We start from the raw sequence: 27269 nt of genomic DNA on the forward strand, positions 1-27269 counted from the left end.
ACCGCAGTTCTGTTCCAGGCGTCTGCCAGGTTGCTTGATCCTGCGCTAAACCTGATTGGGCAAGAAGTTGCGGCATTACATAAGCAGTCTCCACGCCGCCAGCAGCGAAACTCCATTCGCGCCTTGAGTCTTCGTCCTGCGCCGCTGCTTGGGCCAAGTCGTGGTCGGGCAAAGACTCAGGGGCTTTTCTCTTTGCTTTGCCTGCTTTCTTTGACTCTGGGAGAGCTGCAGAGCGGTGTCTTCCAAGATGGCGACCTTTTTCCAGAGCGTGTGAGTACAATTTTCTCGGCTGTGCACCCCCTGAATATGCTGTGAATCCCTGCGTTGCACGGGCTGCCCAACCTGTGCGCTGTGGCGGCCTTGTTGTTTCAATTGAATCCGTGCTGATCGTTCACCTGCAGTCGCCAGGGGTTTGGCCGGGGCGGGAACAACAAGAATAATAACAACAACAACAACAACAATAACAGCAACAACAATAACTCGCCCAAGAACGGCAATCCGAACCAACCGTCCTATTCGCCTCATGGACAACATCAGCAACAACAACAATCGTTGACTCCCGCCCCGAGCGACATGCCATCGTCCAACAATGAAGACATTCCCAAGTACTTCTTCCAGGAGAAGTATGCGCCGCTGAATGTCAAAGGAAACTTCCTGACATTATGCGCTTGCCCGAAGAATGTCGAACTCGGAGAGTGGCTGGCCCATCAAAGTAGGTGTGGTTGACTTGATGCTGTCGCCGCTGGTCTGACGGTGTCCAGTCGTTGAACAGTACCGTCTCCTGCACGGCATGCTGCAGGTGATTCAGGAGGTCAACACAAACACTGGTCTTCCAATTTGCAATGAGAATACTTGCCCGACCATGTCTGCTGGCCGGTACGTAAAACATCTTGAGATGCCACTCTTACCGAAGCTAATGCGCAACAGTCTGACCTATACCTGGCTGGTCGACGGAAAGCCCGCGAAGATCTCGGCCCCCAAGTTTGTGAACCGCGTGGAGAAATGGATCGTCAGCAAGATCCACGACCCGGTCATGTTCCCCACCGACCAGGTGCAAGGCGTACCCCAGACGTATACTCTGAGTGAGCTTGGAGGACCACCGCCCGATTCGTCGAGTCCAGAAGACCAGAATTCCGCCGTCCAACAGGATTGGATTGGCAAGTCCAGCGGCTTTTCGCCGACGTTCTACAAGGACTGCCAGGGCATCATGAAGCAGATGTTCCGGTGCTATGCGCATCTGTACCACGGCCACTGGCTGGACCCATTCTGGAACCTCAACCGTCACGAGATGCTCAACATGTGCTTTGTGCACTTTGTGACGGTGGCCAAGTACTACAAACTCGTGGCTGATAAGGAAATGGAGCCGATGCAGCCGTTGATCGATCTGTACATCAAGCAGGAGAAGATCCCCCCGGAGGCTCTTGCTGGACACTGGGCCTCTCAGGAAGCGGCTGCCCCTGCGAATTCGTCTGCACAGGGTTCATGATTGCATTCGAGTACATTGCGATTTGCGAGATATCCACCGTTGCCTTGCCTTTCAGTTTTGCAGCATGGATTCGATTCTCGATCAGCACTGTTTGCCGCCAATGCGGAAGGAGTTCGGGCTAGTAGCTCATGTTCCTAGACTCAGAAGAATACATAAGATTTGAATAAATTAACACATGCGTCCCAGACAAATCAAGGGTATCAACAATACATTTTCTCCACAACAACCAATGCAGGAAATATTATAGATGAATGCCATCTTCTTCCGAAGCCTCGTCCGACCGTTGCTGCTCCTGAACATGTCGATGATCCCTTCCACTATTCCTAGCACCATTCATAACCGGCGTTGACCTCTCTGAAGCATCATCATTCACCATTCTCGCCTCCTCCTCCTCACCCACCCCATTCGAAACCCCCTCCCCAGCACTAGAACTGGTAGGCTCATTATCCTGCAAAATCTCCTCCCTCCACACCAACCCCCTCGCCTCAACCTCCAATTTGCACAGCCCAATCCGCTCCGCCATGGCCTGCATCACGCCCTCATTCTCCACAATGGACGCCGCCAGCTCCCGGTTCTCCTCGGACTCCGGATCCTCGCCGGACTCGCGGATGTACGCGCGCAGCTCGTCGTTGGAGCGCGTCAGATGCGCGATCGAGTTGCGCAGCTCGGCGACCTTGGCGTAGATGGACGGCAGGGAGAGTTCTTTGATGGCGGCGGCGAAGGCTTCGGGGGTGATGGGTTGGGATTGGGCGGACATTTCAGTTCCTGAAGGGCCACTTTTATTTCCTTTTCACCAGATTTTCGAATCCCAGCACTTGTGCTTGCGAGGGATGGTGTAGAGGAACATGCGCGCGAGGCCTCAGGCTGACGTCGACGTGAAGAATCCTACTTCGGAAGGTGACCAAATTCCGCTTATCGTTATCATCACGTGATTCTAATAGACATTTTCATCTTCGGGTCGTTCGCTGGTCCGAAATGCCATGGTAATTGTGACAACTCGGGAAGACAGCACGGTAATTGATTTGCGTTTCGTTTACGGGGAAGACATTGCGGTTGTTTTGTTCCAGGTTGAAAAAGGTCTTAAGCACGAGTAGAATATGGATAGGGTTAGGGTATGATCTCATCCTCAAGCACGGGACATATAAAGTTCAACTTTCCGCGGCAGTCCGGAATCATCAAACACCAACAACCAGCGATGAGCAATGTATGCTCGATAGCATGGCGCACATGCCCTTTGGGGCTGCGCGCTGGCTTCACGCCGCCGACAACGCTAGGCTTGACGAACCGGGCGCGACAGACAACGCTTTTTCAGCGATCATGTCATACCATCCTGTCGTCGCCATCGCAAAGCACAAGGCTGACGACGACAACCACCTTTCTCCCACCATCGCATAGAAGCCGACCCACACCAACAATACTCCGTCTTTGCCGGCATGCATCTACCGAGCGCAATCCGCCCGAACACGGCGTACCAATCCGATCCGAACCCCTCTCCGCGTCCGAAATCAAAGCCATCTTCGGCTCCGCCGCAAACATCAGCCCGCAGATGGGCAACCGCGTGCTCGCCGTGCTGCAAGGGCGGCGCCTAGCGGGAACGCTCGACCAGCCATTACCGGCGGACATCCGGCGGACGGTTCCGTCGCGGACGATTGAACTGGGGTTGCAGTGGCTGCGTGAGCACCACCCCGTGGACGAAGATGCGGCGATCATGGCGCGGATTGAGCGTGAGGAGCGCGAGGAAGAAGAACGGCTGTTGAAGCATGCGGAGGAAATGGGGATGCTACACCCACAGAGCGGGTATTGGGGTGCGCAGCTCGGGCAGAAGGGGGATGTATATGGGCGGAGCGTGTTCAAGGAGACAAGGGAGCGAAACGAGAAGAGGTTGCTGGAGGAGGCGGAGAGGGAGAGGAAGGAGTGGTTGGAGGGCGAGCTGAAGGATAGGGAGAAGATTCAGCGGCAGCAGATGCAGCTGCAGAAGCATATGGAGTTGACAGAGTATAATCCGTCGGAGGTTGTTCAGGGTACGTATATATATAATCCTGCATCTGGAGGCTAACTGACGAGTTTAGCTCGGCCGCGTGCGGATCCAAAGGAACGCCCGTTCCTCGCCTGGGCTCAGAAGCACTACATCCGGGCAGAGAACAACGATGCGGACTTTTCCCAGGTCACAACGGTAAGAACGACTCAGTTGCTGGATACGACCAAGCTGACTTGACAGGCTCAACGCATTTTCCCATCTCTCCTCGTGAGTCTAGCCACGCTAGCCCTCGCCTACTTCTTCGCAACGAACTACGAGGAGCCGTCGGTGTACGACCGACTCTGGCCGCAGCTGTCAATGACCACGGCGACGATCGGCGCCCTCACCGGTGTCAATGTCACGATCTGGCTGCTGTGGAAGTTCCCGCCGGCGTGGCGCACGCTTAACCGGTACTTTATCAGCGTGCCGCTGTACCCATACGCCGTGAGCGCGGTGGGCAGTGTGTTTAGCCATCAGGCACTGAAGCATTTGGCAACGAACATGGCGATTCTATGGTTGATTGGGAGTCGATGTAACGGGCATCCTTTACCACGTTCATGTGTTGTTTTGGCTAACAGGTGTAGTGCACGACGAGGTCTCTCGCGGCGATTTTCTTGCCCTCTACGTCTCTGCAGGGGTCATTGGGTCGATGACATCGCTGACCGCGCATGTGCTGCTTAAGAAGCTGACTGTTACATCGCTGGGAGCCAGCGGGGCGATTGCTGGACTCGTCGGGGCCTGGTGCACACTGCATGCCAAGTACGCATTCCCCCCTTCCCTACCTCCTTCGCGGCAGTACAGTACTAATTACAATGAAACAGTGACATGCTCACCCCCTCTTTTCTCCCGGAATCCTACCGCAACACCTTCTCGGCATCTGGCTCAACGGTCCTCGCCGGAATCGTGCTCTTCGAGGTCCTGAACCTCTTGGCGCCGGCCAGGTGGAAGATGGCCCGGCTGGACCACTGGGCGCATCTAGGCGGGTACGTTGCCGGGGCCGTATGGGCGTGGTCCTACCTTTCGAACAAAAAGAAGAAGGAGAGGGAAAGGGTCAAGAGGAATTTTTGGAATGTTTTCAAGTGAGTATTACAATGGAGTTCTTATTTGATCCTGTTCTGTAGAACTGTATGTGTACAGTAATCTGTGTATAGTAATAGCAAGAAGACCATTCCCACCCATGAATTAATTCCATGATTATCGTCGTTATCATCAATGAGAATGAACATGCTCATAGCCCGTCCGACTCCGGCGGTCCCTTGTACGCTGCAATCCATCGTTAGCACCACACCAACACTCGCCGGGGGTTGGCGGGGGGAGGAGACAAACATACTCTTCCTCGCATACACCGCATATGTCACCGCCGCAATCGTCATAAACCCGACAAACACAACAGACGCATAATTCATCGACGCGGCGGTAACAGGCAACGCGGTCGGCATCGAAAACAAAACCAACTCAAACGCAATCCAGCACAAAGCGACAACATTAATGATCGAGCCGAGGACGGGTCCCGCCGTGAAGCGCGCCTTGTTAACTTCGGACCGGCCATGGAAGAGGCTCGCGCCGATGGGGATCGCATACGAGACGGCGAGCGCGAAGACGCCGACGGAGACGAAGGCAGTGAACGCGGAGGTGCTGCCGAGGTTGATCAGGCCCAGCAGCATCTGCACGACGGTGAGCAGGACAAGAGCCCAAACGGGGACTCCCAGGCGAGGGTTCACACGAGCCCAGAGGGAGGAGAACGGGAGAGCGCCGTCGCGGGCACAGGCCCAGGTGGTTCGCGACGCGGCGACGGTGATGCTGATGGAGCAGAAGAGGGTGATGACGAGCACGAGGAACGTCAGGCCGAGTCCGCCGCCGGGGGTGCCGGTGACGCGGTGGAAGATGTACGGCACGGCCTGTCCCGCGGGGGCGTTGATGATTTCTTCCATCGGCGGCAAGGTGAAGCAGATGGGCAGGATGAAGAAGATCCCCGCAAGCCCGCCGACGGGGACGCAGAGCGACATCGCCTGGGGCACTTTGATCACGGCATTGGCACATTCCTCGGCCATCGCGGATGCCATGCCCACGGCAGAAAACGTATACGCGGCGGGCAACAACCCGATGAAGAACGAGAACCCGCCCCAACCCGAGAAAGAAGTATCGTAATGCCCCAGCGCATACGCGGCATCATGCCGTCCCGCGTCCGCCGTCACCGACAAGACGATCAGAATCACGACAATACTCAACGCCGTCCACGCGGCGCAGATAGTATCCACCATGGGCAGGAACCGATTCGCAAAGACGCAGATAATCAATGACCCGATGCACACCGCATAGAAAATAAGCAGCAACTGCCACGCATTCGCCGACCAGGATGGATGGTAAATCGACACGGTGGCCGAAAGCAGCGAGGCAAAGCCAAAATTCACGGACAAAGTGATGGTCCAGTTCCCGATCAACCAGGTCCAGCCGTTGACAAAGGACAGCGCGGTTTTGGCCCGCGCAGGGACGATCTGGAAGGACCAGTAATAAGGCCCCGCGGAGGTTGGCCAGCGAGAGGCGAGCTCGGCCAGGGAGACGGCGACGCATTCTGCTAGGAAGAGGACGGCGATCCATCCGATGAAGATGGATAAGGGACCGCCGCCGTAGATGCTGTTGATCAAGGGACCGCCTTCGCCGTAAGGGATGGCAGCGATGGCGAGGGACTGAAAGAGCAGCGTTACCAGGGACCGGTTGCGGGTAAGTTGCTGCGTGTAGCCGAGTTGCTCGAGACCCTCGTCTTGGGACTTGAGGTGGTCGTCGGGGATGGGTGTTTTCTTCTCCATCTGTGCACGGTTAGTACCTATCGTTCAGACACTGGAATATAGTATAATATGGTTACTCACGGTTCTCAAAGCTCAGTCAACATGCAACTAAACATGGGCCATGAGTACTATCATATACCCTCCCTCCACACGAGACAATGATCCATGTATATACACCAGCAGCCCAACAAACCCCTCCAGGCCTACGCTCTATCAACGTCCCTGTCACGGACATCAAAAGCGATCCCCGCATAGATAGGCATTCATGACTACTCATCCTGGTACCAAGATGCATCGATGCTTTTCTGGACTGAGTCTTAGTTAGGGTTTAGGCCCATCCGATTCGCGCATGGTTACAAGGTTTCACTGACATATGAGGTTGATCTACCGCTGCTCTTGCCATCTGATAGACCGATCCAACGCCTTGGTCCAGGCAACCGAGATTGATTGGATTGATACACAGCCGCTGCTCGACCATACTCAAGACTTTAATCCACAAGTCAGTCTCAAATCATTGCATCAGGATAACTTAGCGAGCCGTTCCATCTTCCTGATAGACCTGCAGTCGTGAAAACGATCCCAGTACTTAGTACTCCCATTGAAGGTCGAGTCCTTATCACAACCCTAAATCAACACCCATCGACCTCATAAGAACAAGAGCTGATTCTGTGATAAGCCTACTATTCTCCCATTGATACTATCTACACCTCCAATCTTCATCGACACCGCCATGATAACCTCCAGGAATTCGGCACCCCCTACTTAAGTCACCCTGATAAGCTCCTCCCAACCACCCCCAAACCAGCAATTTTATCCTTCGGCTTGGTCACGTGACGACGGGAAACCCCAAGTTTAGGGCAGCTCGGACCTGTCAAGGTTCCCAAGGTTCCATGGGTTGATCATATCTCCCCGCAGGAAAGTGTTACCGGGTTGGGCAATGCGTTTCTGTGAGCTTGGATAGTACTTGATTTCATAGTGGAGCTGGCTTGCACCCAAGCTCCATAGGGGCGTCTGGGGTATAGAAACGCCTTAAAAGAAAGCCTTTCTGGGTCTAGATCGATACTAGGCACTTGCATTACTGGCGGTGAATGACAAGTACTGACTATGTAGTAGATGGAGATCTGTCCGCACTATCCCGTGGGAAGATTGTGAGAGATAACGGCGCGGTGACTGTTTCGCCACTTATGTCCTGAATTCTGAATCTCCATGCTCTGGACCAAGTAGCCATGCAAATTCATGCTTGAAAAGTACCCATACATTATTATAGATCCCAAATTACTAGCATAAAACTGGGCATACTAAGAATCGAACCGATCAAGCAGGAAAAAACACCCTTCCCGAAATCCGAACTAATCACTCGCCTTCCGCGGTACCATTTGCCTGGGTTGGCTCTGCAGAGCGCGCTGAATGAGACGTTCCCAATGGCGTGGGCAGACCCCCGACCAGCAAAGGAACTATTACGCGAAGTCAGCCCTCCTATGAGTCCTTCCTAGGCACCGCTAGATTGGAACTTACTGCTCAACCCATAGCCCTCGGCGTCACCGTTAGCGTTCCCCTGGTGAATCTCAACCCGAAACGCCACGTCCAACCCCCCCGCGAAACTACTCGTGCTGGTGACGCCGTCCGCGGCAGGATGCGCCGTGCCGGCGCCCTCCTCGCCCGCGTGCAGCGGCTGGTGTCCATCCTTGGCGGGCTGGCTGGGCGCATAGCTTCCCACCCGCGATTCTGACGACGGGATCTCCGTGATGCACGCGTAGTTGCGCGACGGCATCGTGACCTTGTTGAATGCGCCATCCTTCTCCACGCCGCCCGGCTGCTTGTCGAAGAGCGCCATCAACGTCTCGTCGGTGTCGCGGTCCATGTGGTGGATCTTGTTGCGCCGGGCCAGCAGATTCGCCACGGCTTTTGGAGGCGGCTTGTTGGTGATGGCACTGCTGATGACGTTGACCATGTACCGGTGGTCGTTTTCGATCGGGATTTTGTGGTGAGGATTCGAGTAGAACCGGCCGAGAGCGGCCAGGTGCACGTCGCCCGAGAGGATGGTGATGCGGACCTTGTGCCGCTTGGAGAGCTTCTGCAGGCGCTGCATCAGCTCCCGCCGCTCCTTCTTGTGGTTCCGCGAGGTGTAGTGGTCGTCGAGATCGTCCAACAAATCCACCTGTCCGTCAAACTGATTGAACAGGCCCCCCGCAACGCCAAAGCGCCGGTTCAGCAGACGAATGGGGCCGATAATGGGCGACGAAATGATGTTCTCCAGCCACGCCAGCCGCGGGTACGCAATCGGAACGCCCAGCAGGAGAATCAAATGCTTGATCTCCCCGTTGGCGGCCGTCAATTCCTGCTCGAGCCGCCCAAAGATGGCGTCATACGTGCCCGGGTAGTTGACCTGATGCCGGGTGCGCTCCGTGCGCGCGTCGAGCCCCGCAAACGCGATGCGCCGGCCCAAGCGCATGTACATATTCCGGCTCCGCTCCTCGACATACGGGCCCGGCCGAACGCCCAAGATCCACCGCGGATCATCCTCATGCCGCTCCTCGAGCACAAACGTATCCTCCAGCTGCCGTGGATCGACTTTTCCAGTTCCGGCCGGGGCATCTGTGACGAATGTGGACTTTGGGGGAGCAAGGTGGTGCTGGAACAGGCAGTAGTACTTGTGGGCCACGCCGCCTATGCCGCGGAACACGGCGCAGCGCATGAACCGGTCCGTGTACGAGCCAAAGCCGTCGATGATGTCGTGGTCGTCCCAGATGTTGATCTGGGGGATCTGCGCGTTGGCGGTTTTGAACGGCTCGTGGGAATACCACCGGATGTAGTTCTGGAAGTAGTACCGGTCGCACTCACCCCGCATCTGGTTGTCAAATGGGTGCATGCGCCGCTTGTGCGGGTTGCTGATGCTGGTCCACTGCTTCAAGGGGCCAGCAACGCGGACGCCGTCGTTGTAAATCTGGTCCCCTCCACCAATCATCACGTGGAAGGGCCGTTGCGCATGCACGCGCAGCACATCGTTCCACATGGCCGGGCCCGCCCAGCTCTCCGTGTCCGTGCCGACCGAGAAGCCGTTGCACGAGTGGAACATGATGCGCATCGACTGATGGACGGCGGGCACGACAAACGACCACGGCGACTTGACGGGGGAATCATCCGCATACTTGAAGTCCGCAATGGTATATTCCCAGCGCGCTTCGTAGCTTTCCAGTGGCACGACCAGGGAGAAGCGCCAAAAGGCCTTGTCCAAGTCCTCATACAGCTTGGTGCCGGTGATCAGGACGTCGTCGTGCTGCGAAACCGCACCATTGCCCACCTGCGCGTAGTGGACCGGACCGCTCTGCCGCAGGGTCAACCGGGGCTGCTGGGTTCCTGGCTGCGTCACGATCAGGACGGATCCAAGCCAGGTCCCGGCGTCGCTATTGAGCGCCATGCGAGTGTAATTGAGCAGCGGGCCGCAGAGCACGACCATGTCATTGGATTGGGCCGAGCCTGCAGAATCAGCATCAGCAGAGCGCGAGTGCATCGGAAATCTGCCAGAGCGTACTGTTCGTTGGCGCCGCGGCGCCATTGGAAACTGCCGGTTCCTCCGCAAGAGACATCTTCCACGTCAGCAAAACTAATCCTCTGTGCTGAATCAATACAATGCAATTGTCCCTCCAGAGGTCTATTTATGTGCAGAACGCTGGTTACGCAACGTGTTGACACTGTTTGCCAAACAATTGACCAACAATCAATTGCTGGAATTGTCACACGATAAAACCCCCTTGAGAATAGGAAAAGGAGCGACAACTAAAATTCTCACAAAAAGAAAGACTCATAGGATTGAATAAATACTGAGAGCAAGGAGGAGAAATACTTTACCAGTACATACATAACCATCACGCCGAGCCGCTGCACCTCATGCCGATCCTCCCAGTGATTCCTCAGGCTCAAGCTACGCTTGGTTCAGGTATGACGCGGCCAAGACAGGAAATTGGGGCTGATTACTGAGATAAACCAATCTGAGCCCAGAGATCCCGCTGGGGAATGTGGGTCCATGACGGAGGAAGCCTGGGTGCAAGCCACAATTTTGGGTCTCAGCCACAGCTGACGAGCCACTCTTTGCCGAATTTGGGTGTTTTACTATAGCTCCATCTGAATCCCTGCTTTGAGGAGTCTACCCACCTAGATTAGGAACTTTTGTATGTATACTGAAAAGATCAAGCTGAAATGAAAAACTAGGTAGTTGCTCAATTGTAGAAGAATAACCAGTTGACTGTTTCATCTGTCATATCCCTACTCTCCCTCCTCATACCACTACATGGTTTGCAGACATCAAATCGAGCATCGGCATCTCGGGCATATACTATGTACAGGGACATAACACAGCAGAGAAGCGAAGACAGTCAGTTCAAAGGTCAAGGAAACAGAGCGACCGTGGTCAGGTAGATAGTTATATTAGAAGCATTCGGCGAGTGGTCGACATCAGCCGACCAGAAAATTGAATCACGACGGAAGAGATCACCTCTAGTCAAAGTGCTCCGATTATGCATGAAGCAAGAAATCGGACAGGATGGGAAGTGATGGAAGGGTTTGGGTGTTGTGTTCGGGTTCTGGTGCGGGTTTGGGGGGCGGGAGTGCGGACGGGACTCGTCCGCTCGACGCCAGGTTCCGTCAAGATGTCCCGATCCCGTGTTTCAATTCGTGTCGACGACTCAGCCGGCGAAATGACCGGCGCGGTCGAGAGTCTAAAGCCTTAAAGGTCTTGGTCTTAACATCTCTCGCTCAATCCGTTTTCCAGTGCCCCGTCAACCCGCCATCCATATCATCGTGCTTGCCCAGGTACAACTCAATCGCATATAGGGCCATGGTGCAGGCGACGTTGACCCATCGCCAGAAGTTCGAACCCAGGTCCCCCTGCGTGAGCCACCACTGCGTCCGAGCGCCGGGCTGCGACGTCGACGCAAAGTGTTGCATCAGCAAGCTCGTGTAGACGGCCACCAGGATGCTCGGGGAGAACCAGCTGAGTAGACCGATCAACTGCCCGGCACCGTCATCGTCGTCGAGAGAGGCTTCCTGACTCAAAGCTCGGGCGCCAGACTCCCGGACGGCGGGGATGATGCGGGTGGAGGCGTAAAAGACAAAGAGGCGGTAGACCAGAGAAATCAACACAGAGGGCGCGACGGCACTCAGGGCAGCCGTGACCACATTGAAGGCAGCATGGATGATGGAGGGCAGCAGAGAGAGCGCATGCATCAGAGTTGTATACGATGCCATGATGATAGGTGGCAGGGGTGGAAAGTCCGCGGCCTGCGTAGGAGGTGGGACCTGCTCAACCGGCTGCGAGGGGACATAGTCTGTGAAGATCTGGTAGATGCAGAGCACGATGTAGGCAAACAGCAGCGAGCTCTCCACAGCGTTTCCACGGCCACTCCCGATGCCCCACGCAGAGAGAGTCACAGCGCATGTGATGGCCACTCCGATGAGGGCCGCATCAACATTTGAAATCTCTGGAAATTGCAGCACGCGCCAGAGGAAATACACCGAGCTGGAGATGACGGATGCGGACAGGACAAGGAGACTGATCTGCGATACAGTTAACAAAGCGCTCCCCGAGACTTTCACGACATCTCACTCACCATCCACGTATCACCATGATCACTGCGATTCACAAGCCACCGCGTAATCTGCCCCGCTGCCTGAATCACCAACAAACTGCAAAACCCTTCAACCAGCTGGAACACCGGCGTCGACCATCGCAGCAGCTTATCCCAGTTCCCGATTGTCAACGTCTCGAGCAACCCGCCACGGCCAAAGACCCAAGCATTGAACGACGATCGATCCTGATCCTCCGGGCCGGATCCGCCGGTCTCCGCGTCGACCGAAAACCGATTCAACGACCAGATCAACAGTGTCGGCACAACCAACCACTGCGACGCGCGGATCAGCGCGACCAAGGTCCGACGGAACCGCGAGCGCTCCGGCGTGGCGAGCTTCAACAGCGAGAAGAAGAAGTGGAAGCTGGCCAGGCTGAGCGAGTACGCCAGCCCGCAGGTACGACCGCCGACATCGAAGGCGAGGGGGATGGAGAGGACGATGCCGGTTAGGAAGATAAAGGACGAGAAGATGTGAAGGAGCCACATCGGGAGCTGAGCTGGGTGTGTCGATCTTGCTCACTGACCACCGTCCACGTTGGAGCTGTGGCCGGGCAGAGGGGAGCTGGGAACTTTTTCGTTGATTTTTTTCTTGCTTGGTTAAGTTTAGCGCGATGGGTTTGATGACAGGTGGCACGCGATCCGATCGGAGCCGGAGGGAGAGTCGCGGTACGATCACAAGGCGAGAGAGAAAAGCCAGCTGAGGTGCTCTCCTTTTGCACGGTATGAATAACCCAGACGAGAGATTTTCTTTTTATTCTTGATCTGGAGAGGAGAGGACCTGAAGAGTGGCGCACACCGCACAGAACAAGGATGAAGCTTATCGCGTCGAGCCTATCTTCACGTGTTTTTTATACAGGTCACTCATGACTAGCTCTGTAGAGTCAGCTTGTCGATCGCGACAGGAGAGCTGCTCCTGGCGTCATTCCATGAGCTGCAGAAACTACAGCAAAGGCATTTTGAAGAGTTAATGAAGAGTGAAATATGCTGGACTTTTTCAGGTTATGCTATCAGGCATGATGACAAGCAGTGCCTGCTGTGCACAGACCACTGTCTCCCGTCCAGGTCCAGCAGTTGCCTGGGTGCAGCAAGAAGATGACTGACTCATCCACGAAAAATCCAGTCTACAATACCTTTGTAAGCTCTGGAATAGAAGTAGAATAGAATGATTTCATTACTACCGTACAAGTACTGTACCGAAGGAGTCTACTTCAGCTCCTGACCCTTCAACTCCCACTCAACCTTGCTGATGCCTCCCTGCCCCATGAGCCACAGCGTCTTGAGCTCCTTGCCCGTCCAAGCAAAGTTCTGCACCGTGTAGTTGGTCTGAATCGTCAGCAGCAGTTGACCATCCGGGTCGATGACGTCCACGCCTTGTCCGTTGGCCGTCAGGATGTATCCGTTTTCAGCCACCTTCAGTCCGTCGGGGACGTAGGCGGCGGCGAGGTAGATCGGCCGCTTGTTGGTGACGCGGGTGCCGTCCTTGCTGACATCGAATGCGTAGATCGCCCTAAAAGAGTCAATGTATGGATTCATGATGAAGATCGATGTGTGGCTTACCGGACTCCCGTGGCATTGAACGGAGTACCCGGATGTCCAAGCGCGGGGTCAACCGGTCCGGCGACGGCACCTGTGTCGCTGATGTAGAGGATGGACTGGTCCGGGTTAAAGGCAATGCCATTCGGCTGCTTGCATGTATCGTCAATCACAAAGACCGCACCGGTCTTGGGATTGTAGCGATAGCTAGCCGCCGGCAGCTGCGGCGGAGTGTCTGTCAAGGCATTGAACCACGAGTACTCTGTTGATGCGTTAGTCCCAGACTCGGAGAACAGCACCATCCCAAACTAGTACATACGTGGATCAGTAAAGAAAATGTCACCCGTGCGAGGATGCACCACCAGGTCGTCGACCGTGTTGAAGTAAAATCCATAGTAATTGTTAATCAGACTCACTGTCTTGTTTGTCTCGGGATCCAGCGTGCGGATGCCAACCCGCTGCTCGCCGCCCTCGATCGTCGAGTTCCCTCCAGAGGCGCCCCAGACGATTTTGCCGTCGTGGAACGTCCCGCCATTGGGCGCGTAGACCGGAGGGTCCGATAGATACTCGGACAGGGTCGGTGGATCCCGATTGAGATCGACAACCAGCTGCGGCAGGTACCCCGGCGGCGGCGCTAGCCGGGACATGTACAGCTTATTCTGCGAAGGCACGTAGACTGGGGCTTCGTGGACAGCCTCGGACACCTTGAAGACGAACTCATAGCGTGGGTTCTTTCCGAGGATCTCCAGGCCACGCTTCTTGTCCCAGACGACAAAGTCGGCTTGCTGGATCTCGCTCAGGCTCTCATCATTGATGGTGGTGTCGCCAAAGCCCCCGAGTTCAGAGATGTTGCGGAAGAAGTGGTACCTGACGCATGAGCTCAATGGTCTTCGAGCGAAGGACTGTGCTTGGGGTAGCTTACGGGAGCACGTTTGCATAGTGGTTGATGCAAACCACGGATGGCCCGCATTGTTCGTAAATCGGGTCCGTGACGCCGGTTTGGGCGCGGGCAGTGCCCAGGAGAGCAATCAAGCTTGTCCAGGTGACCGACCGCATGTTTGGGCTTGTTGATCGTGATTCCCGTCGCGCTGTCACCCGGGCTTATATATAGTTCCACGACTTCGGGTTGCGGCCGATCGATCCGAGCCCCTCATCTGAAGGTTAGTTCCAGAACGAGTCGGCCATACGTCGAGACGGGGAGCTCACTAGCTGCCATTTGCATGACTCCATTCGAACAGCCGATATAATTTTCTCTTGACCGGATCCAGTAAGCTATCAAGCAGATCGGTGGACGACGAACCCGTTCCTCCTGAATGTGGGGGTTAGTGCTGCATGCCGTCAACACGAGGCCGGAAATGACGGGAGCCTATAGTGATGGTAATAGACATTCTTCGTCTGGGATACAGAGAAATCGTACTGTCGGCGTCCAGAATAATTCCAGAGCTTCGATTAGCCCTAATGGAGCGGGCTGTTGGACCGGTGTACTTATTTTTCAAACACGGTCCAATCACAACCATCATAGCACTCCATCCCCGCACCGCCGTCGAAGCTTGACTGCATAACATGGGGTACTGAATCCATTTCCGAGAATTAGGGCCAGGGAGTACTCCGTACTGTATGCGTTCACCAACAAGAACACCTCCGTCGTAAACGAGAATACTAGAATCATCGGAGTAACTCCGCGTCTCCCAACGTCGGGTAATTTGGATCGGCTATGCTCAATGCCGGACATACAAGGAGCTCACATCCTCAATACTGCCGGAGCCATCTCCTTGCTGGGAGTGGGAGACGCCACTAGCCGAGGTCTCGTCTGTCGTTGCTTCCCCAAGAGCTCGCTGGATGAGTCTCGCTTTGAGCATAGCGCCTTTTAGTCGCTCTTCGACGTCGTTCACCGCCTCTTCCGTATTGTCCAGGCACAAAGTCGCCGGGTCCACGAGCTCCAGTAGCGTCTGGATGTGTTTGGCTAGCCGCGCGCTCGAAGGCAGACGGGGCATACTCTGCGAAAGAAGGACCGGATCAACAATAGTACCATCGCCGTCAACTGCGGTGGTGCCAGTGCTGTTTTCGGTCGATGCCGTTTTATCGGCCCCGTCAGCTGTAGCAGTAGCAGGGAGAGAACTATGATTGAGTCGCTGCGTCCAGACCAACGCCCGGCCATACAGCTTGCCCATTTCGAGAAGCTTTTCGTATCCTTTCTCCACGGCAAAAATGCTGCCTTCGGTGTAGCCGGCGCGGGCGCCGTCGGCGACACCCAGATCGTACCCTTCTTTGTAGAATTTCTCCTCCAGGTTGAGGAGGTCCTCTAGAGGGTCTGCGTTTGAGTCGGCCATGAGTTGAGCTATGGAAATTGACAATGTAAGAACCGTTGAGCTGAATTCAAGTTGTTTGTACGCTGAAGTGGGCTTATCGGCTTGCCATTGTCATTTGTCTATCGGATTTTTTTCTTGCCAAGACTTCTTGGCGTCAACTGTCATGGAAGTTCCATGACCGGTCGGATTCGGATTCCTGATACTCTATGGTCGTTGTATTAGTTTTCTACGGCTTCTGGAGATTCTGCTAGTTCCATTACTATGCATTTGCTTATTGATCTGTTCATTTGTATGCTTCATTCGTACAGGACATTATGCCTAAAGAAACCAACAAAAAGTGCAATCGGAGTCTAGACAGGAGTCGTACCATCTTTCCCCAATTCAAAATGCTAATCCGCCCGCGTCGTACCCTCACCTCCGCCGTTGTCCCGGCCGAGGCTTCACCTCGTCTTGATTCACTGGGTGCAGCATGACCTTGTTTGGTAATTGCGGCGTGTTGTGCTGATAGCCCTTGCTCCAGTCGTAGCTGACGGCATATGCGAAAATGTTCCCATTGCGGTTGAAGGCGGTGCACGGGATCGTCCCGCCGACGGACGGGTAGCCTTTGAGGCGATGCTTGGCGTCCTTGTCCCAGAAGTGGAATGTCCCGTCGCTGCCCGCGGTGCTGAACGTGCCGTGGACGGGGTGGAAGGAAATGGCGTTGACGGAGTAGATGTTGCTGATGTCGCGGTTGTTCGGCGGCGTCTCACGGTGACACTTGAAGCTGAAGTTAGAGCTCGAGTCCTTATCCTCGACGTATTGAATGGCGCATCGACCCTCGATGCTGCCGATGGCGAACCCCGTCGCGTCCGTGAAGCAGCTGACGACGCGCGTTTGCCACTTGAGCGGCGACTGGATGGTCTTGTAGAAAGTCGTGGGGTTGTCGAGGTTGATGATGTTGATGTACCGATCCGCCGTGCCGATCACGAGCAGCTTGTTCTTCACGTCCATCGTATACACGCGTTCTTGGCACTCCACCGTCGCGATGGGTTGCGCCTGTCGGAGATCCCAGTATTTGATCGTCTTGTCCCAGGACCCCGTCACCAGCAGTGGCTGCGCCGAGTTGCTCGGGTTGGTGATCATCTTGCAGCAGCGGATGGGGGCATCGTGGGCGGCTACTTGTTGCGCGGCAGTGGCGCCTGCGCCGATGTCCAGCATACGCGCAGCCTTGTCTGCGCCGGCTCCAACGACTTTGGTACCATCCTAGCAAAGAACCTGTCAGTTCCTAGAACCTGGGATGCTTCGCCACAGGAGTAACTCAAGAGACAAGTACTTACCGGTGACCAGCAGCAACTCAGCACCGGAGCTTCATGTTCAAAGAGCGCCTTCCCCTCGCTTTGCCCTTGATCATTGATCTGGTAGATGCGAACTTTCTTATCCCATGACGACACGGCGAGATGTTCACTGACGGGCGAGAAGGCCAGGTCCGAGATCCCATCCTCAGGCGGCGATGTCAGGGCGACATCTTTAGAAAGGTCGCCGGTCGTGCTGGGTTGGGTCGAGCCACCCGCGCTGCCGAAGAGCGTCGACATCCGGACAAGATCTTCTGATGTGAATGTCCCGCGTAGAAAGGTCCGGAATCTCGAGAGCACTCGACCAGGCGCTTTTTATATTGGCACGTCAAAGAGCTGGCAGAAGCAGCGCGTGGATCGTTTTTCGTCGGTGCAAGCTCGTCCGATCTGGCTGTCTGATTGGCTGGACATGCTCACCGCCTACGGGATCTGTCATTGCCTGAAATGGTCGACCATCTCACCCGCGAATATTCACGTGATTCAAGCAATGCTCAATGGACTCTGGAGCTGCAGGTCTTTCTCTTCCATTACTATTTCCTATACGGAGTATTGTGCATATTTAACAAATTGTCTTTGCAGTCTTCTTGTGTCTCGTACACATTACTCCCACTCGAGGCTTCATTTAGCGGGCCTCCCTTCTCTCCTGGACTACTCGAGTACTCCGTACTCTAAGTAGTACTTAAGTACCTACTACAGAGAGTAGTACAGTGATGAAAGAGAAGCCTCGTCCACTAGGCTAGGAGAGAAGGCCGCACATAAGAAGCCGGCTCGAGGGCCTGTATGCGTGCCAAATGTGGAATTATTTGCAGTGAACCGAGGACTGTGAATAAATGCACTCTCTTGAGGAAGTGGTTGAGATACTGTATATACATCGTCTTTCAGATATGGTGATCGCACGGTACACTTACATTAGTATTTTGACATGTCTCCTCGACCCCTCTTGAGGGATAATAGGCACGCCGCCGGCAAGATCAATAGCGTTTCCCGCCAGCCTCCGCTTAGCCGTCCAATGCCACTGTAGTCTTATGCCTTGTATGTATCCGTCCCAAGAGTTTTCAAGAAAATGTTTGTTGGAGACCATTTTGCTCTTCGAACTCGCAGGGTTAAACTTGAGGTCCGACGGTATTGTTTGTTCTGTGAGTTGGCATTCACTTGAGGCATAGTGATTGCTTTTCGGGTCAACAGTCAACAGACAGGAAGGTGCGACGATGAAGGTTTGAGGATGTAGTTTCTCCTTGACACTTCAAGTTCCGACGCAGGGTTGAAAGAGCCTTGGCGACGCCGAGGACGATCGCAACAGCACGGGCTCACGAGCACGGAAGGTCCGTTAAACACCTCAGTGGTTAGGGCATTGAGCAACATTGCGTAAGATTTGCAAGACACTGGAGCCACGCCGGTAGGCGGTGCCTCCCGCTTGTCTTGTGCGTAAAAGGCCGCGGCTGCGACAGCGGGAGACGAACTTGTTCCGGCCTGCGATTGTCGGATAGACTGGAGTAGAGACAGACAGAAACAGAAGTGGAAGAGACAGAGACCGCAAGAATCCTTGATCCTTGCTGCCTCAAGTGAGCAAGAGGTTCTTATTGGTGCCCTTTTGGTCGCTTGCAAAGAATTCGCCGCGAGAAACAGAAGGAATTCATGTTACCCCTTGAGATAACGATGAAGTAAACGTGGTGGATTCGCGGTTCATAAATTGCTTGAACTGCTCTCGGTTCCAGTGCAGCGGTTGACGGCCGGAAACAGGAACTATAAGAGAAGGATGGTATTCTTCGAGTTAGCCTAGATATACTGCTTTGAACGTTTCTTGTTCTTGACATTATAAGGAACTTCGGACCATATCTGAGCAGCGTGTAGCTATTTGATCACTGGAATAAAATGCGCTCTGTCCAAATGAATCGGCCAAGATAGGTAGATATGGTGCACTGTTTGTTGATGGAGAGTAGATGGATCAACTTGAACGGTTGTCTCATCAAGGTGCCTGGTGCGACATCAACCGAAAATGAATGGATAGAGCCTCCAACGCATTACGGAGTACAGTTTTAGCATGTTGAAGTGTCAACGTAGGGGTATTATGTTGAGACACATCGCTATGACCCGGATGCTTCAGTTCCCCTTCGAAATTGCTCGTCTCTATCTCTAGGTGAAACTCGCATGTCGTGGCTCCGGTATTCTACCTTCATCGGCTGGTCCATGCACATGGACGACGAGCTGAAGCTGTACTGACCTGCAGATTCCTTTCCGTTTGGAACGTTTTCTCCCTTCAGCAGGGTTCCTTCTCCAAGACCACGAGAGGCACGGGATCGTCCTTGTGAACCGTCCCTTAGATGTGGCCTATTGCTTGGCCTGGGAAATTATACGTTATGATCGGTTCTCTAGTGTCCTGTTGCGGTTTTGAATGTGGCGTGCAAGAGCCACCTTCGAAAGTAGTGGAGGGAATTGCGAAATTCGCAGAGAAGTTTAACAAAGTCAATTGCAGAAAGTTTGAAAAGATGAAGTAACGTCGGCAACCTGCAGATCAGCGCCGGCATGGGGAGGGTGACCGAATTCCTGAACTCTACGAGTACTTACTAGGTCGATGAGTAGAGCGCTCTACTCCGTACTCGAGGTAGAGTACTTGCGTTCTGGAAGTAAGGTAGAAAGGAAGAAATTGAGAAGGATAAATAATCTGAGCTGCCATTCATAGATACGACAGGCAGGCAGCATGTGGCCTGTTGAACCACACATGGATTGATTGTGAGGAAGGAGCGACTCGCGCGAACGGAAATACAAAAATACGAAGACTTCAGCTTCCAAAACTGGTGACTGTGACACGTGACTATCGACAGTATGTACCCACATGGTCTGGCCAAGACGAGTGGATATCCGACGGAAAATGCGGGGTGCAGGGCGAGTGGAGACGGTCTAGTTATCAGTGATAATGTGACCATTTGATCAGCTTGGGATCGAGTAGCAGAGATTAGGGGAGCAAAAGGATCGAGCTTGAAGAAGTGTACCAGTATGGAGGAGCAAGGATAGAACTCAGAAGCCCATATCTATAACCTTATGATGGAGAGCAAAAACTCTTGGAATGGAGCTCGTACAAGGCACACACGTCATGGTGCAATCAGATGATCCGATTCCGAGCTGGCTGGAATGTTGATGCGTCCAAAGAAGCAGGCGCGATGCAGCAACCAAGGGCTCTTACTCTATTAAGCTTAAGGGGGTGGACGAGCCAGTCAGAGGAAGGCCAGCTGGTCTGTGAACTTGTAAAAGGTGATTCAAAGGAAAGAACCCACCCGCTTAAACGGGCTAAAGCAGCGTCAGCCCCCCAGAAGGAGCTGGAGGTATGACGCCGGCGATTGGACGGCCAGACGCAATTCGTCAGCAATCAGCAACAACCAAGAGGCCAAGGTCCAGTTCCTGCCCGGTCAGGCCATGTACCCCTCCTTCCTCGTTCCTTCCCTTCTCTCATCCTTCCCTTTCTCCTCCTTCATCTCGTCACTGGTATTTGACTCTTTTTCTTCTTCCCATCTTTATCCTTTCTCATTGATTTGCTTCTCGGTGTGTGCAAGTGCCAGGAGCACATGTAGTTGTTGAGCTGACCCCGGAACTGTAGACCTTCTTCCCTTCTAACCACCATGACGGAAGAACTCTCCCGTGTGGACTCGGCCGTCGCCGGCCTGTCAATATCTCCCAAGGATGAGAAACCCGCAACAAAGGAAGACAAGAAGGAAGAGAAGAAGACGCATCGCCGTGGATCGTCCACGGCCGGCGAAGTGCGGAACATCAATGACCTGGGTACAGTCACCGCCCCAGACGACCCTCGACCTTACTGACTCGTGGTAGAAAAGGAGAAGATCCCTCTGGAGCTGCCCATTGAGTCGCAGCGATTGGGCTGGTAAGTCATCGAGAAGGAAACGGATTGATCGAGTTGACATCTCGCTAGGAAGCTCAACACATCACCCTCGACAATCGAGGACAAGGACTACCTCAAGCTGCCCTTGGTCAAGCCGTTGGTCAAGAAGATTGACCTGCACTTCCCGTCGGGACTGGAAGTGACTGCCCGCAATCTCAAGGGCGTGACCATTAAGGATGCGCTGGACGCGATCTACAAGCAATACAAGAAGAAGGTAAGCTTTCTCGCTGACATGGGATGATCCTATACGGGAACTAACATGGAGGTAGGCGGACGACGAGCTCGGGGACAAGCCCTACCTCGCAGGCTTCGAGTGGGATCCCGAGGAGTCGTGGACACGGCTGATTGTGCATCAGAAGAAGGATGCCGGCCTGCCGCCGTCAGGCAAGAAGTCCAAGAAGAAGAACGCCGAGTGATCTGGCGAGCCGTAGGACCTGAACGGTGAAATGCCATGCCATGTATGATGGAGACATAGGATAGTAGGATAGCCGACAACTCAACTCGAATGATGGAGCTCTATGATCAGATCATTATCATACGTAGTACATTATTAGTGACACTCAACAAGAGACCCAGAAAAGTGCGAAGACAACGCCAGTTCACCGCCCAAAAAGCGCCAAAACAATCTCATCCAACACCGACAACACCAAATGCAGATTCAACTTCTCATTATTCACCAACGCAAACACCCTCCTGGCCGCCTGCTGCGCATTCGCCCTTCCCACCACACTCCCCACCACATCTGGAATCAACGCCGCAAACATAAAACTCGCCTCATTCCGACTCCTCGCGCGCTGGGACGCCGTCCGCGGCGGCGGTGGGCGCAGCACCCGCTCGGGAGCCGGCCAAAGCGTGTCCCGCACCAGGGACACATACCGCAGCAACGAGTCCGGCGTGCCCAACGACCGCGCCACGTCGCGCACTTTCCGCTCGATCGTGCCCCCGAGTAACTGGTGCAGGACGACGACCACGGCGCGGCCCCGCAGCCAGTTGTTGCCGCGGTTGAGCTCGAAGGTTTCGAGGAAGAGGTCGCAGATGGGTTTGACAAAGGGCTCGAGCTCCCGGTCCTCGCCGACGAAGGCGTTGAGCTCGGCTTCGGCTTCGGCGGCGGTGACTGCGTCTTCGGTGGCGAGGTCGTTGTTATTCATCGCCGCGGTAGAGGGAGTCGTTGTCGTGGTGGACGGGTTGAAGGTGGAGGAGGTGGCGTTGGTGGTTGCGGCGGAGATGAGACTCTGCCCGGCTGCGGACAGCTGGTCGAGCATGCTGAGGTTCCCCAGGAAATCTTCCATGCCGTCTGCGACGGAGTTGTAGATGCGGGTGACGAGGTCGCGCGAGTCGGATTCGGAGGAGGAGGAGAGGGGCTCCGCGTGCGGCAGGATGCTCTGCTGCGAAAGGAACGAGCGAAACTCCCGGCTGCGGCAGACTTCGGGCAGTTGTAGTAGCTGCCGAAGGTACGTCTCCAGACCGGCGCGACGTTTTTGTAGGAAATCCTTTTGGAGCTTCATCATCACGCGGCGCCGGGGGAACTCGAGCTGTCGCACCGAAGGGTACCGCGCGCGGAGCTTCTGGTGGAGTTCGTGGAACTCGCTGTAGCGGCGCGCGACTGCCCATGTGGCGGCGGGCATTTGCTCGCCCGCTTGACGGCGGACCTCAATAACATCTACGGGGTGTTAGTCTTGGAAGGAAACTCATGGGTAGGAAGGAAGACTTACAGATTGCAAACTCCCGCCCGTCCTCTTCCTTGTCCACCATGATCGACTTGATCTGTACGGTCGACCGCCCGTAAAGGCTGCTGTCGCTCTCCTGGATGATATACTGCTGTCGCTGCATCTCCTTGCGCCGGATCTCGCGTTGGATGCTCGCCTTGGACTTGCCCAGGATCCGCAGCTCTGCCGTGTTGTTCGTGAGCTCGGCTTTTCGCGTCAGTGCATCCAGCACCGACTCCTGCGCGACAAGCTTGTCAATGTCCTCCGTCAGGGCAGCAATCGCCTCGGCCAGCCCCAGATCGCCCGGCGCAGCCTCGTGGATTTCATCTGCTGGATCCTTTTCCTCGTTTTCGGGGTCGGCATACTCGTCCTCGATGAATTTCTTCTCGTCGGGGAAGAGCTCGTCGTCGAACACACTTGTGCGTGCGTTCGGATCGACGAGTCCGAGTGACGCTATGCTTGGCTTTGGCTTCTCTGACCGGGTCTCCTGCCGGCCCTTGTGCTCCTCGGAGTGCATCGAGTTCGGTGAGACAACGCCAGGCTTGTGGTCCTCTGACCTGCCATTCGACGGCTGGTTCGTCATAATGTCGTTCAATGCCGCACCCATCGCTTCGATCAGCTCCGAATTATTCCTCGTTTCGCCCTCGCCGTTCTGAGAGCCAAGACTATGTGTTGACAACCCTAGAGGGTCGGTGTCGTAGTCATCGTCAAACAACGGCGCGGACCGCTCCGAGTCAAACGACTGTCTGGGTGAGGACTCGGCGTCATCAAAGAGCTTGCCGCTGCTCCGTACCTCGCCTGAGACTGCCGCCCGGCGCAGATCCTTTGGTCTGGCATTGGGTTGTGACGACGTCCGCGTCATGAGAGGCGGAAGCGGACGCCGCTCGGTTGGTTCTGGAGCGGGCGTGTGATTTCGAGGAGGCGGCTGCGGCGGGACACCGGTAGAGGCCGCCTCGTCCGAGGATAAGTATTTGTACCAGAGATCAGACTCCTTGAATTTAGGATAGTATTTAGTTTCCATTTCCTCCAGCACTGCAGACTGGGTAGTCAGAATGGCCGTGCGCGCCTTGCGGTACTGCTCCGGTGTGGCCTTTTTGCCCGCGTTCAAGAAAGCCTTGACGGCCCGGCGCGACTCCTCAGGCACGTTCAGCTCCGGTTTGTGGAAGTATGTCTCGTTGATGAGGGCCATATCATTCACGTCGGTCGCAGTCCAAGTAATTGATGACTGCGAGCTCTCGTCCCCAAAGTCATCCTCGAGAGGATTCCGGAACCCGTCTACGACGATCCAAAACTGGACCAGCGACATCTTTTGCTGTCGGTCCATAAACTCCATGAAATACGACAGGCCGGCCACGTTGTGCATCACGTCTACAAGTGATGCATCTTGCAGGTTGGAGATCGCATCGCGCTGGACTCCTGGTCTGGCGGGAGCGGCAGAGCGAGTCCCCGTCCCGGTAGCCGAGAGCTTTGCGACTTTCTGATCGAGGACCCGTTTCCCGGTCTCCAACCGCCGGAGATAGAGTTGGTCTTGTCCCTCGACCATGCTTGCGCGTTTAAGCTGGCTGGCAACCTGCGCGCGAAATCGCCTCGCGTCGGAGAGGTTGTTGCATCGGCGGATCGCCCGGACGAACCGCTCAAATGCTCGTTCCGAGTCATTCGGTGCAAGTCTTGGGAATTCCTGGGCATGCCTCGACTTTGCATTTGGCGACGCGTGCTCGTCCAACGCAGCACGTAGTTTGCGCACGGTTTTGCGATCCTGCCACACCGACCGTCCGTAGGTCTCCATCAACTGGTTCCAGGTATCCGGGTCGGCCAGCAGCGTGACGAGCGGCAGAAGCACGGCACAGGACACGATTTCGCGGACCAAGATCGACACGACGCGGCTGTTCAGCACACTATCGGGCAGCAGCTGCGGCAGTAACCCCATGACCAACTTGCGGAGATGATCCTGCAGAAGCGATTTCTGGTCGGTGAACCCCACCACCGACACGGCCGGATGCAGTCTTCCATCGCGATACTTGCTGGCAATGGCCAGATCCAGCTCCTCGGACTCGGTCACACTGCGCGTGAGATTCCGCCCGCGCACGGCCCTCTCCGCGCGGTCAAACTCCCGCAAATGGGCGGTCAGAATTGGTGTGATGCGGGACACCACAAGCGAGACAATATCCTCATTCTGGATTCGATCCCGAAGATTGCCCAGCGCCTTTCGCAGCGCGCGATCCACCTCGTACACAAAGACCGGTCGTTTGCTGATATTCTCGTACCAGGAGGAGATGAAATCGCGCGCAGCAAGTGTTAGGATCTCCCCGATAGCCTCCGACACGACGAAGGATTGCGGATACAGAGGCTCCGGCTCATACTCGATGTTCTTGCGATAATTTTCGACCTCGGCACCCCATTTACTCGGCGACAAGAACACGACCCCGGCGGTAGCGCCGGACGCCCGGCTCGGCGCGGCATCGGCAGGTTTTGCGCGGACGGTCAGCAGCACGAGGCTGGCGAGCGCAAGGACGGCAGAAACGGCGCCGGCGACAAAGGCGTGGCCGACAAAACGGGCGGCCGGCAGCCAGTTGATGAGCAGCCCCCAGGAGATAAAGCCGGTAACAGCAGCCAAGAGGACATGCTGCCTCGACAGGATCAGGGCCATTCTAGCCGGGTGTCGTTCGGGGCCGACAGATTCATGGCGTTTGCATAGGGGGCAGTGAGGGCAAAGCAATACAGTTCTACAGTGGTATCAACAAGCCGAGGCCATAGTCCGACTCGACCGTTAAGAGTTCATTCGATGATGCCTGCGGAGACCGATTTGGCTGTGGAATAGGCGCTAACCGTGTTTGGATAGCACTTGGCTATCGATAACCGGTTATCAGGTTACAAGTGATTAACTTGAAGAGTTATTCAGCAACCGTTCGGTAATGTAATGGATTTCCTGATTAAGCGAAAATGGGAATCGACAATCGACCAGGGTTCCACTTTTTTGAGTTCGTTAGCGCGCCCCACTTTTAATTCTTAGAGCGTACTGTATTGTACGGAGTACTGTGGTGGTTACAGGAATTAAACTACCCCCAAAAGTAACTACATGTAAACCAGACCTAACCCTCGACCAAGATGCCAATATCAGTTTAGATCAATTTAGACCGGGTTTGTGTTGTTCTTGAACGCGTCGCGCGTCCTCCCAGACCTGACTCCGTAACATACTTTAACTCACTTTTCTCAGTTTTGCCCTCCGCTTGCCAAAATAATTTGATCGTGGCGTGTCAGTTTTGAAATGACGGACCTTACCATTACTAGCCACTCACAAGACAAAGGCAAATCGCCCCATTGACGTTGTCATTGATGCGCTCGCGGAAAGAGAGGACAAGCTCTTCGAAGCAGATGAAGAGGAGTCCTATCCATGGACGGCGAGTTCGAACGAGGCTGACAACCCAACCCCATCTGGTGTCATGCCCCGACAAAAGGTAGATTCTCCGACGTCCCCTGGAGGAGATGACAACACTTCGCAAACCGTGGATGACGACGATACGCCAAACGCCCGAGGACAAATTGGCGAGCCAGATGAGAATTCGGGCGCCCTACAACAGCGAATGTCAGGGGGCCGAATTGTCTCCGGATGAACAGCTTGCGCTTGTGCGCTGGGCTATTCAGCGTTCCCGGGAATATCGACAATCCAAGAGCCGCTTTCAAGTGATACTTCGTCGTTTGTTTTTAGAGGAATTCGGTCGGGAGTTGAGACATCCAAACAGATGTCTGGCACGCCTAGTCAGGATACACAAGGAACAACAAAAACGAATCGCACGAGCGTCTGGCGAAGAATATCCGGATCCTCAACTTGCCCATGCCCTGGATGAATGGGTTCAGATTCTTGACGACATTGAGCGTGTGTCTGAAAAGAAAGAAGCCGCCAAGGCTGAAAAGAGAACCACAATGCAAATACAAAATAACATGCTGATTTGAATGGCCGACAGGCTTCAAGAGAGCAACCCATCGGATAGCCCAGTTAGTGGCACTGACTCTGCACCGAGCCATCGAGAGGACTTTTCGGAGCCCCCAGCAAAAAGACGGCGTCGACTTGACGAAATCACTCTCGACCGTGCGGTGACTAAGCTCACTGACGGAATGAAAGACGCGCTGAACGGCATGGCAGACAGATTGTTGCAAATCTCAAGTCAGCCTGAAGGGTCAGCAGAGTCCATACCCCCGGAGTGGATGCGACAAATTGAAGAACGCCAAAAGAATCTGGAGTCCAGGTTATCCGAGATGGCGCAACGACACGAGGAGCGGCAGCTGTCCATGGAGTCTAAAATGGAAGGGATGCAAACTAGCCTGGCCATGTTGGTGGACTTATTACAGCAGCAGCAAAATTACCAGAACTTGAGCTGCATCAAAGACAAGTCATAAAAACTTCCATGTCACTGTCACTATCTTGGGCAGAGACCACCTCAGAATCCAAATCGTCAAGCAGTTGTCCTCACTCCTCCCATCTATCATCAAGTTCACGTATGCTCTCAGCCCCAGTAAGATATTCTCTCACAGTAGGAGGGCGGCAGCGGAACCGGTCGGCAAATTGGTCCCGTCCACGCATGCAAGT

The 27269-nt window shown here is 54.8% G+C and overlaps 12 protein-coding genes across 12 annotated transcripts; 4 read left to right on the forward strand and 8 right to left on the reverse strand.

The window, feature by feature from the left end:
• Positions 1-247: 247 nt before the first annotated feature.
• VTN31DRAFT_4011 (uncharacterized protein) lies at positions 248-1486 on the forward strand (the record flags this gene model as incomplete). Its single annotated transcript, XM_069404353.1, has 4 exons — positions 248-270; positions 402-712; positions 762-876; positions 928-1486. 4 exons carry the CDS (start codon positions 248-250, stop codon positions 1484-1486), a joined length of 1008 nt encoding a protein of 335 aa, XP_069261334.1.
• A 241-nt stretch (positions 1487-1727) lies between these two features.
• Positions 1728-2243, reverse strand: VTN31DRAFT_4012 (uncharacterized protein; the record flags this gene model as incomplete). Its single annotated transcript, XM_069404354.1, has 1 exon — positions 1728-2243. The coding sequence occupies one exon, from the start codon at positions 2241-2243 to the stop codon at positions 1728-1730; it is 516 nt and encodes a 171-aa protein (XP_069261335.1).
• Positions 2244-2583: 340 nt separating this feature from the next.
• On the forward strand, positions 2584-4586 carry VTN31DRAFT_4013 (uncharacterized protein; the record flags this gene model as incomplete). Its single annotated transcript, XM_069404355.1, has 6 exons — positions 2584-2598; positions 2652-3507; positions 3556-3659; positions 3705-4035; positions 4088-4262; positions 4325-4586. The coding sequence occupies 6 exons, from the start codon at positions 2584-2586 to the stop codon at positions 4584-4586; spliced, it is 1743 nt and encodes a 580-aa protein (XP_069261336.1).
• A 145-nt stretch (positions 4587-4731) lies between these two features.
• Positions 4732-6310, reverse strand: VTN31DRAFT_4014 (uncharacterized protein; the record flags this gene model as incomplete). The annotated part of the gene is made up of 2 exons (XM_069404356.1): positions 4732-4766; positions 4834-6310. The coding sequence occupies 2 exons, from the start codon at positions 6308-6310 to the stop codon at positions 4732-4734; spliced, it is 1512 nt and encodes a 503-aa protein (XP_069261337.1).
• Positions 6311-7642: 1332 nt separating this feature from the next.
• Positions 7643-9876, reverse strand: VTN31DRAFT_4015 (uncharacterized protein; the record flags this gene model as incomplete). Its single annotated transcript, XM_069404357.1, has 3 exons — positions 7643-7743; positions 7805-9766; positions 9822-9876. 3 exons carry the CDS (start codon positions 9874-9876, stop codon positions 7643-7645), a joined length of 2118 nt encoding a protein of 705 aa, XP_069261338.1.
• A 1165-nt stretch (positions 9877-11041) lies between these two features.
• Positions 11042-12399, reverse strand: VTN31DRAFT_4016 (uncharacterized protein; the record flags this gene model as incomplete). The annotated part of the gene is made up of 2 exons (XM_069404358.1): positions 11042-11842; positions 11896-12399. 2 exons carry the CDS (start codon positions 12397-12399, stop codon positions 11042-11044), a joined length of 1305 nt encoding a protein of 434 aa, XP_069261339.1.
• A 717-nt stretch (positions 12400-13116) lies between these two features.
• On the reverse strand, positions 13117-14502 carry VTN31DRAFT_4017 (uncharacterized protein; the record flags this gene model as incomplete). The annotated part of the gene is made up of 4 exons (XM_069404359.1): positions 13117-13420; positions 13471-13708; positions 13766-14313; positions 14369-14502. 4 exons carry the CDS (start codon positions 14500-14502, stop codon positions 13117-13119), a joined length of 1224 nt encoding a protein of 407 aa, XP_069261340.1.
• Positions 14503-15164: 662 nt separating this feature from the next.
• Positions 15165-15776, reverse strand: VTN31DRAFT_4018 (uncharacterized protein; the record flags this gene model as incomplete). The annotated part of the gene is made up of 1 exon (XM_069404360.1): positions 15165-15776. The coding sequence occupies one exon, from the start codon at positions 15774-15776 to the stop codon at positions 15165-15167; it is 612 nt and encodes a 203-aa protein (XP_069261341.1).
• A 390-nt stretch (positions 15777-16166) lies between these two features.
• Positions 16167-17326, reverse strand: VTN31DRAFT_4019 (uncharacterized protein; the record flags this gene model as incomplete). Its single annotated transcript, XM_069404361.1, has 2 exons — positions 16167-16997; positions 17072-17326. The coding sequence occupies 2 exons, from the start codon at positions 17324-17326 to the stop codon at positions 16167-16169; spliced, it is 1086 nt and encodes a 361-aa protein (XP_069261342.1).
• Positions 17327-20700: 3374 nt separating this feature from the next.
• Positions 20701-21394, forward strand: VTN31DRAFT_4020 (uncharacterized protein; the record flags this gene model as incomplete). The annotated part of the gene is made up of 4 exons (XM_069404363.1): positions 20701-20860; positions 20909-20960; positions 21009-21192; positions 21248-21394. The coding sequence occupies 4 exons, from the start codon at positions 20701-20703 to the stop codon at positions 21392-21394; spliced, it is 543 nt and encodes a 180-aa protein (XP_069261343.1).
• Positions 21395-21577: 183 nt separating this feature from the next.
• VTN31DRAFT_4021 (uncharacterized protein) lies at positions 21578-25331 on the reverse strand (the record flags this gene model as incomplete). Its single annotated transcript, XM_069404364.1, has 2 exons — positions 21578-22638; positions 22691-25331. 2 exons carry the CDS (start codon positions 25329-25331, stop codon positions 21578-21580), a joined length of 3702 nt encoding a protein of 1233 aa, XP_069261344.1.
• An 836-nt stretch (positions 25332-26167) lies between these two features.
• Positions 26168-26635, forward strand: VTN31DRAFT_4022 (uncharacterized protein; the record flags this gene model as incomplete). The annotated part of the gene is made up of 1 exon (XM_069404365.1): positions 26168-26635. One exon carries the CDS (start codon positions 26168-26170, stop codon positions 26633-26635), a length of 468 nt encoding a protein of 155 aa, XP_069261345.1.
• Between the last annotated feature and the right edge of the window lie 634 nt (positions 26636-27269).

The sequence above is a fragment of the Thermomyces dupontii genome (assembly GCF_041956625.1).
Source record: "Thermomyces dupontii strain NRRL 2155 unplaced genomic scaffold VTN31scaffold_3, whole genome shotgun sequence".
In the NCBI taxonomy this organism is placed as follows: domain Eukaryota; kingdom Fungi; phylum Ascomycota; class Eurotiomycetes; order Eurotiales; family Trichocomaceae; genus Thermomyces; species Thermomyces dupontii.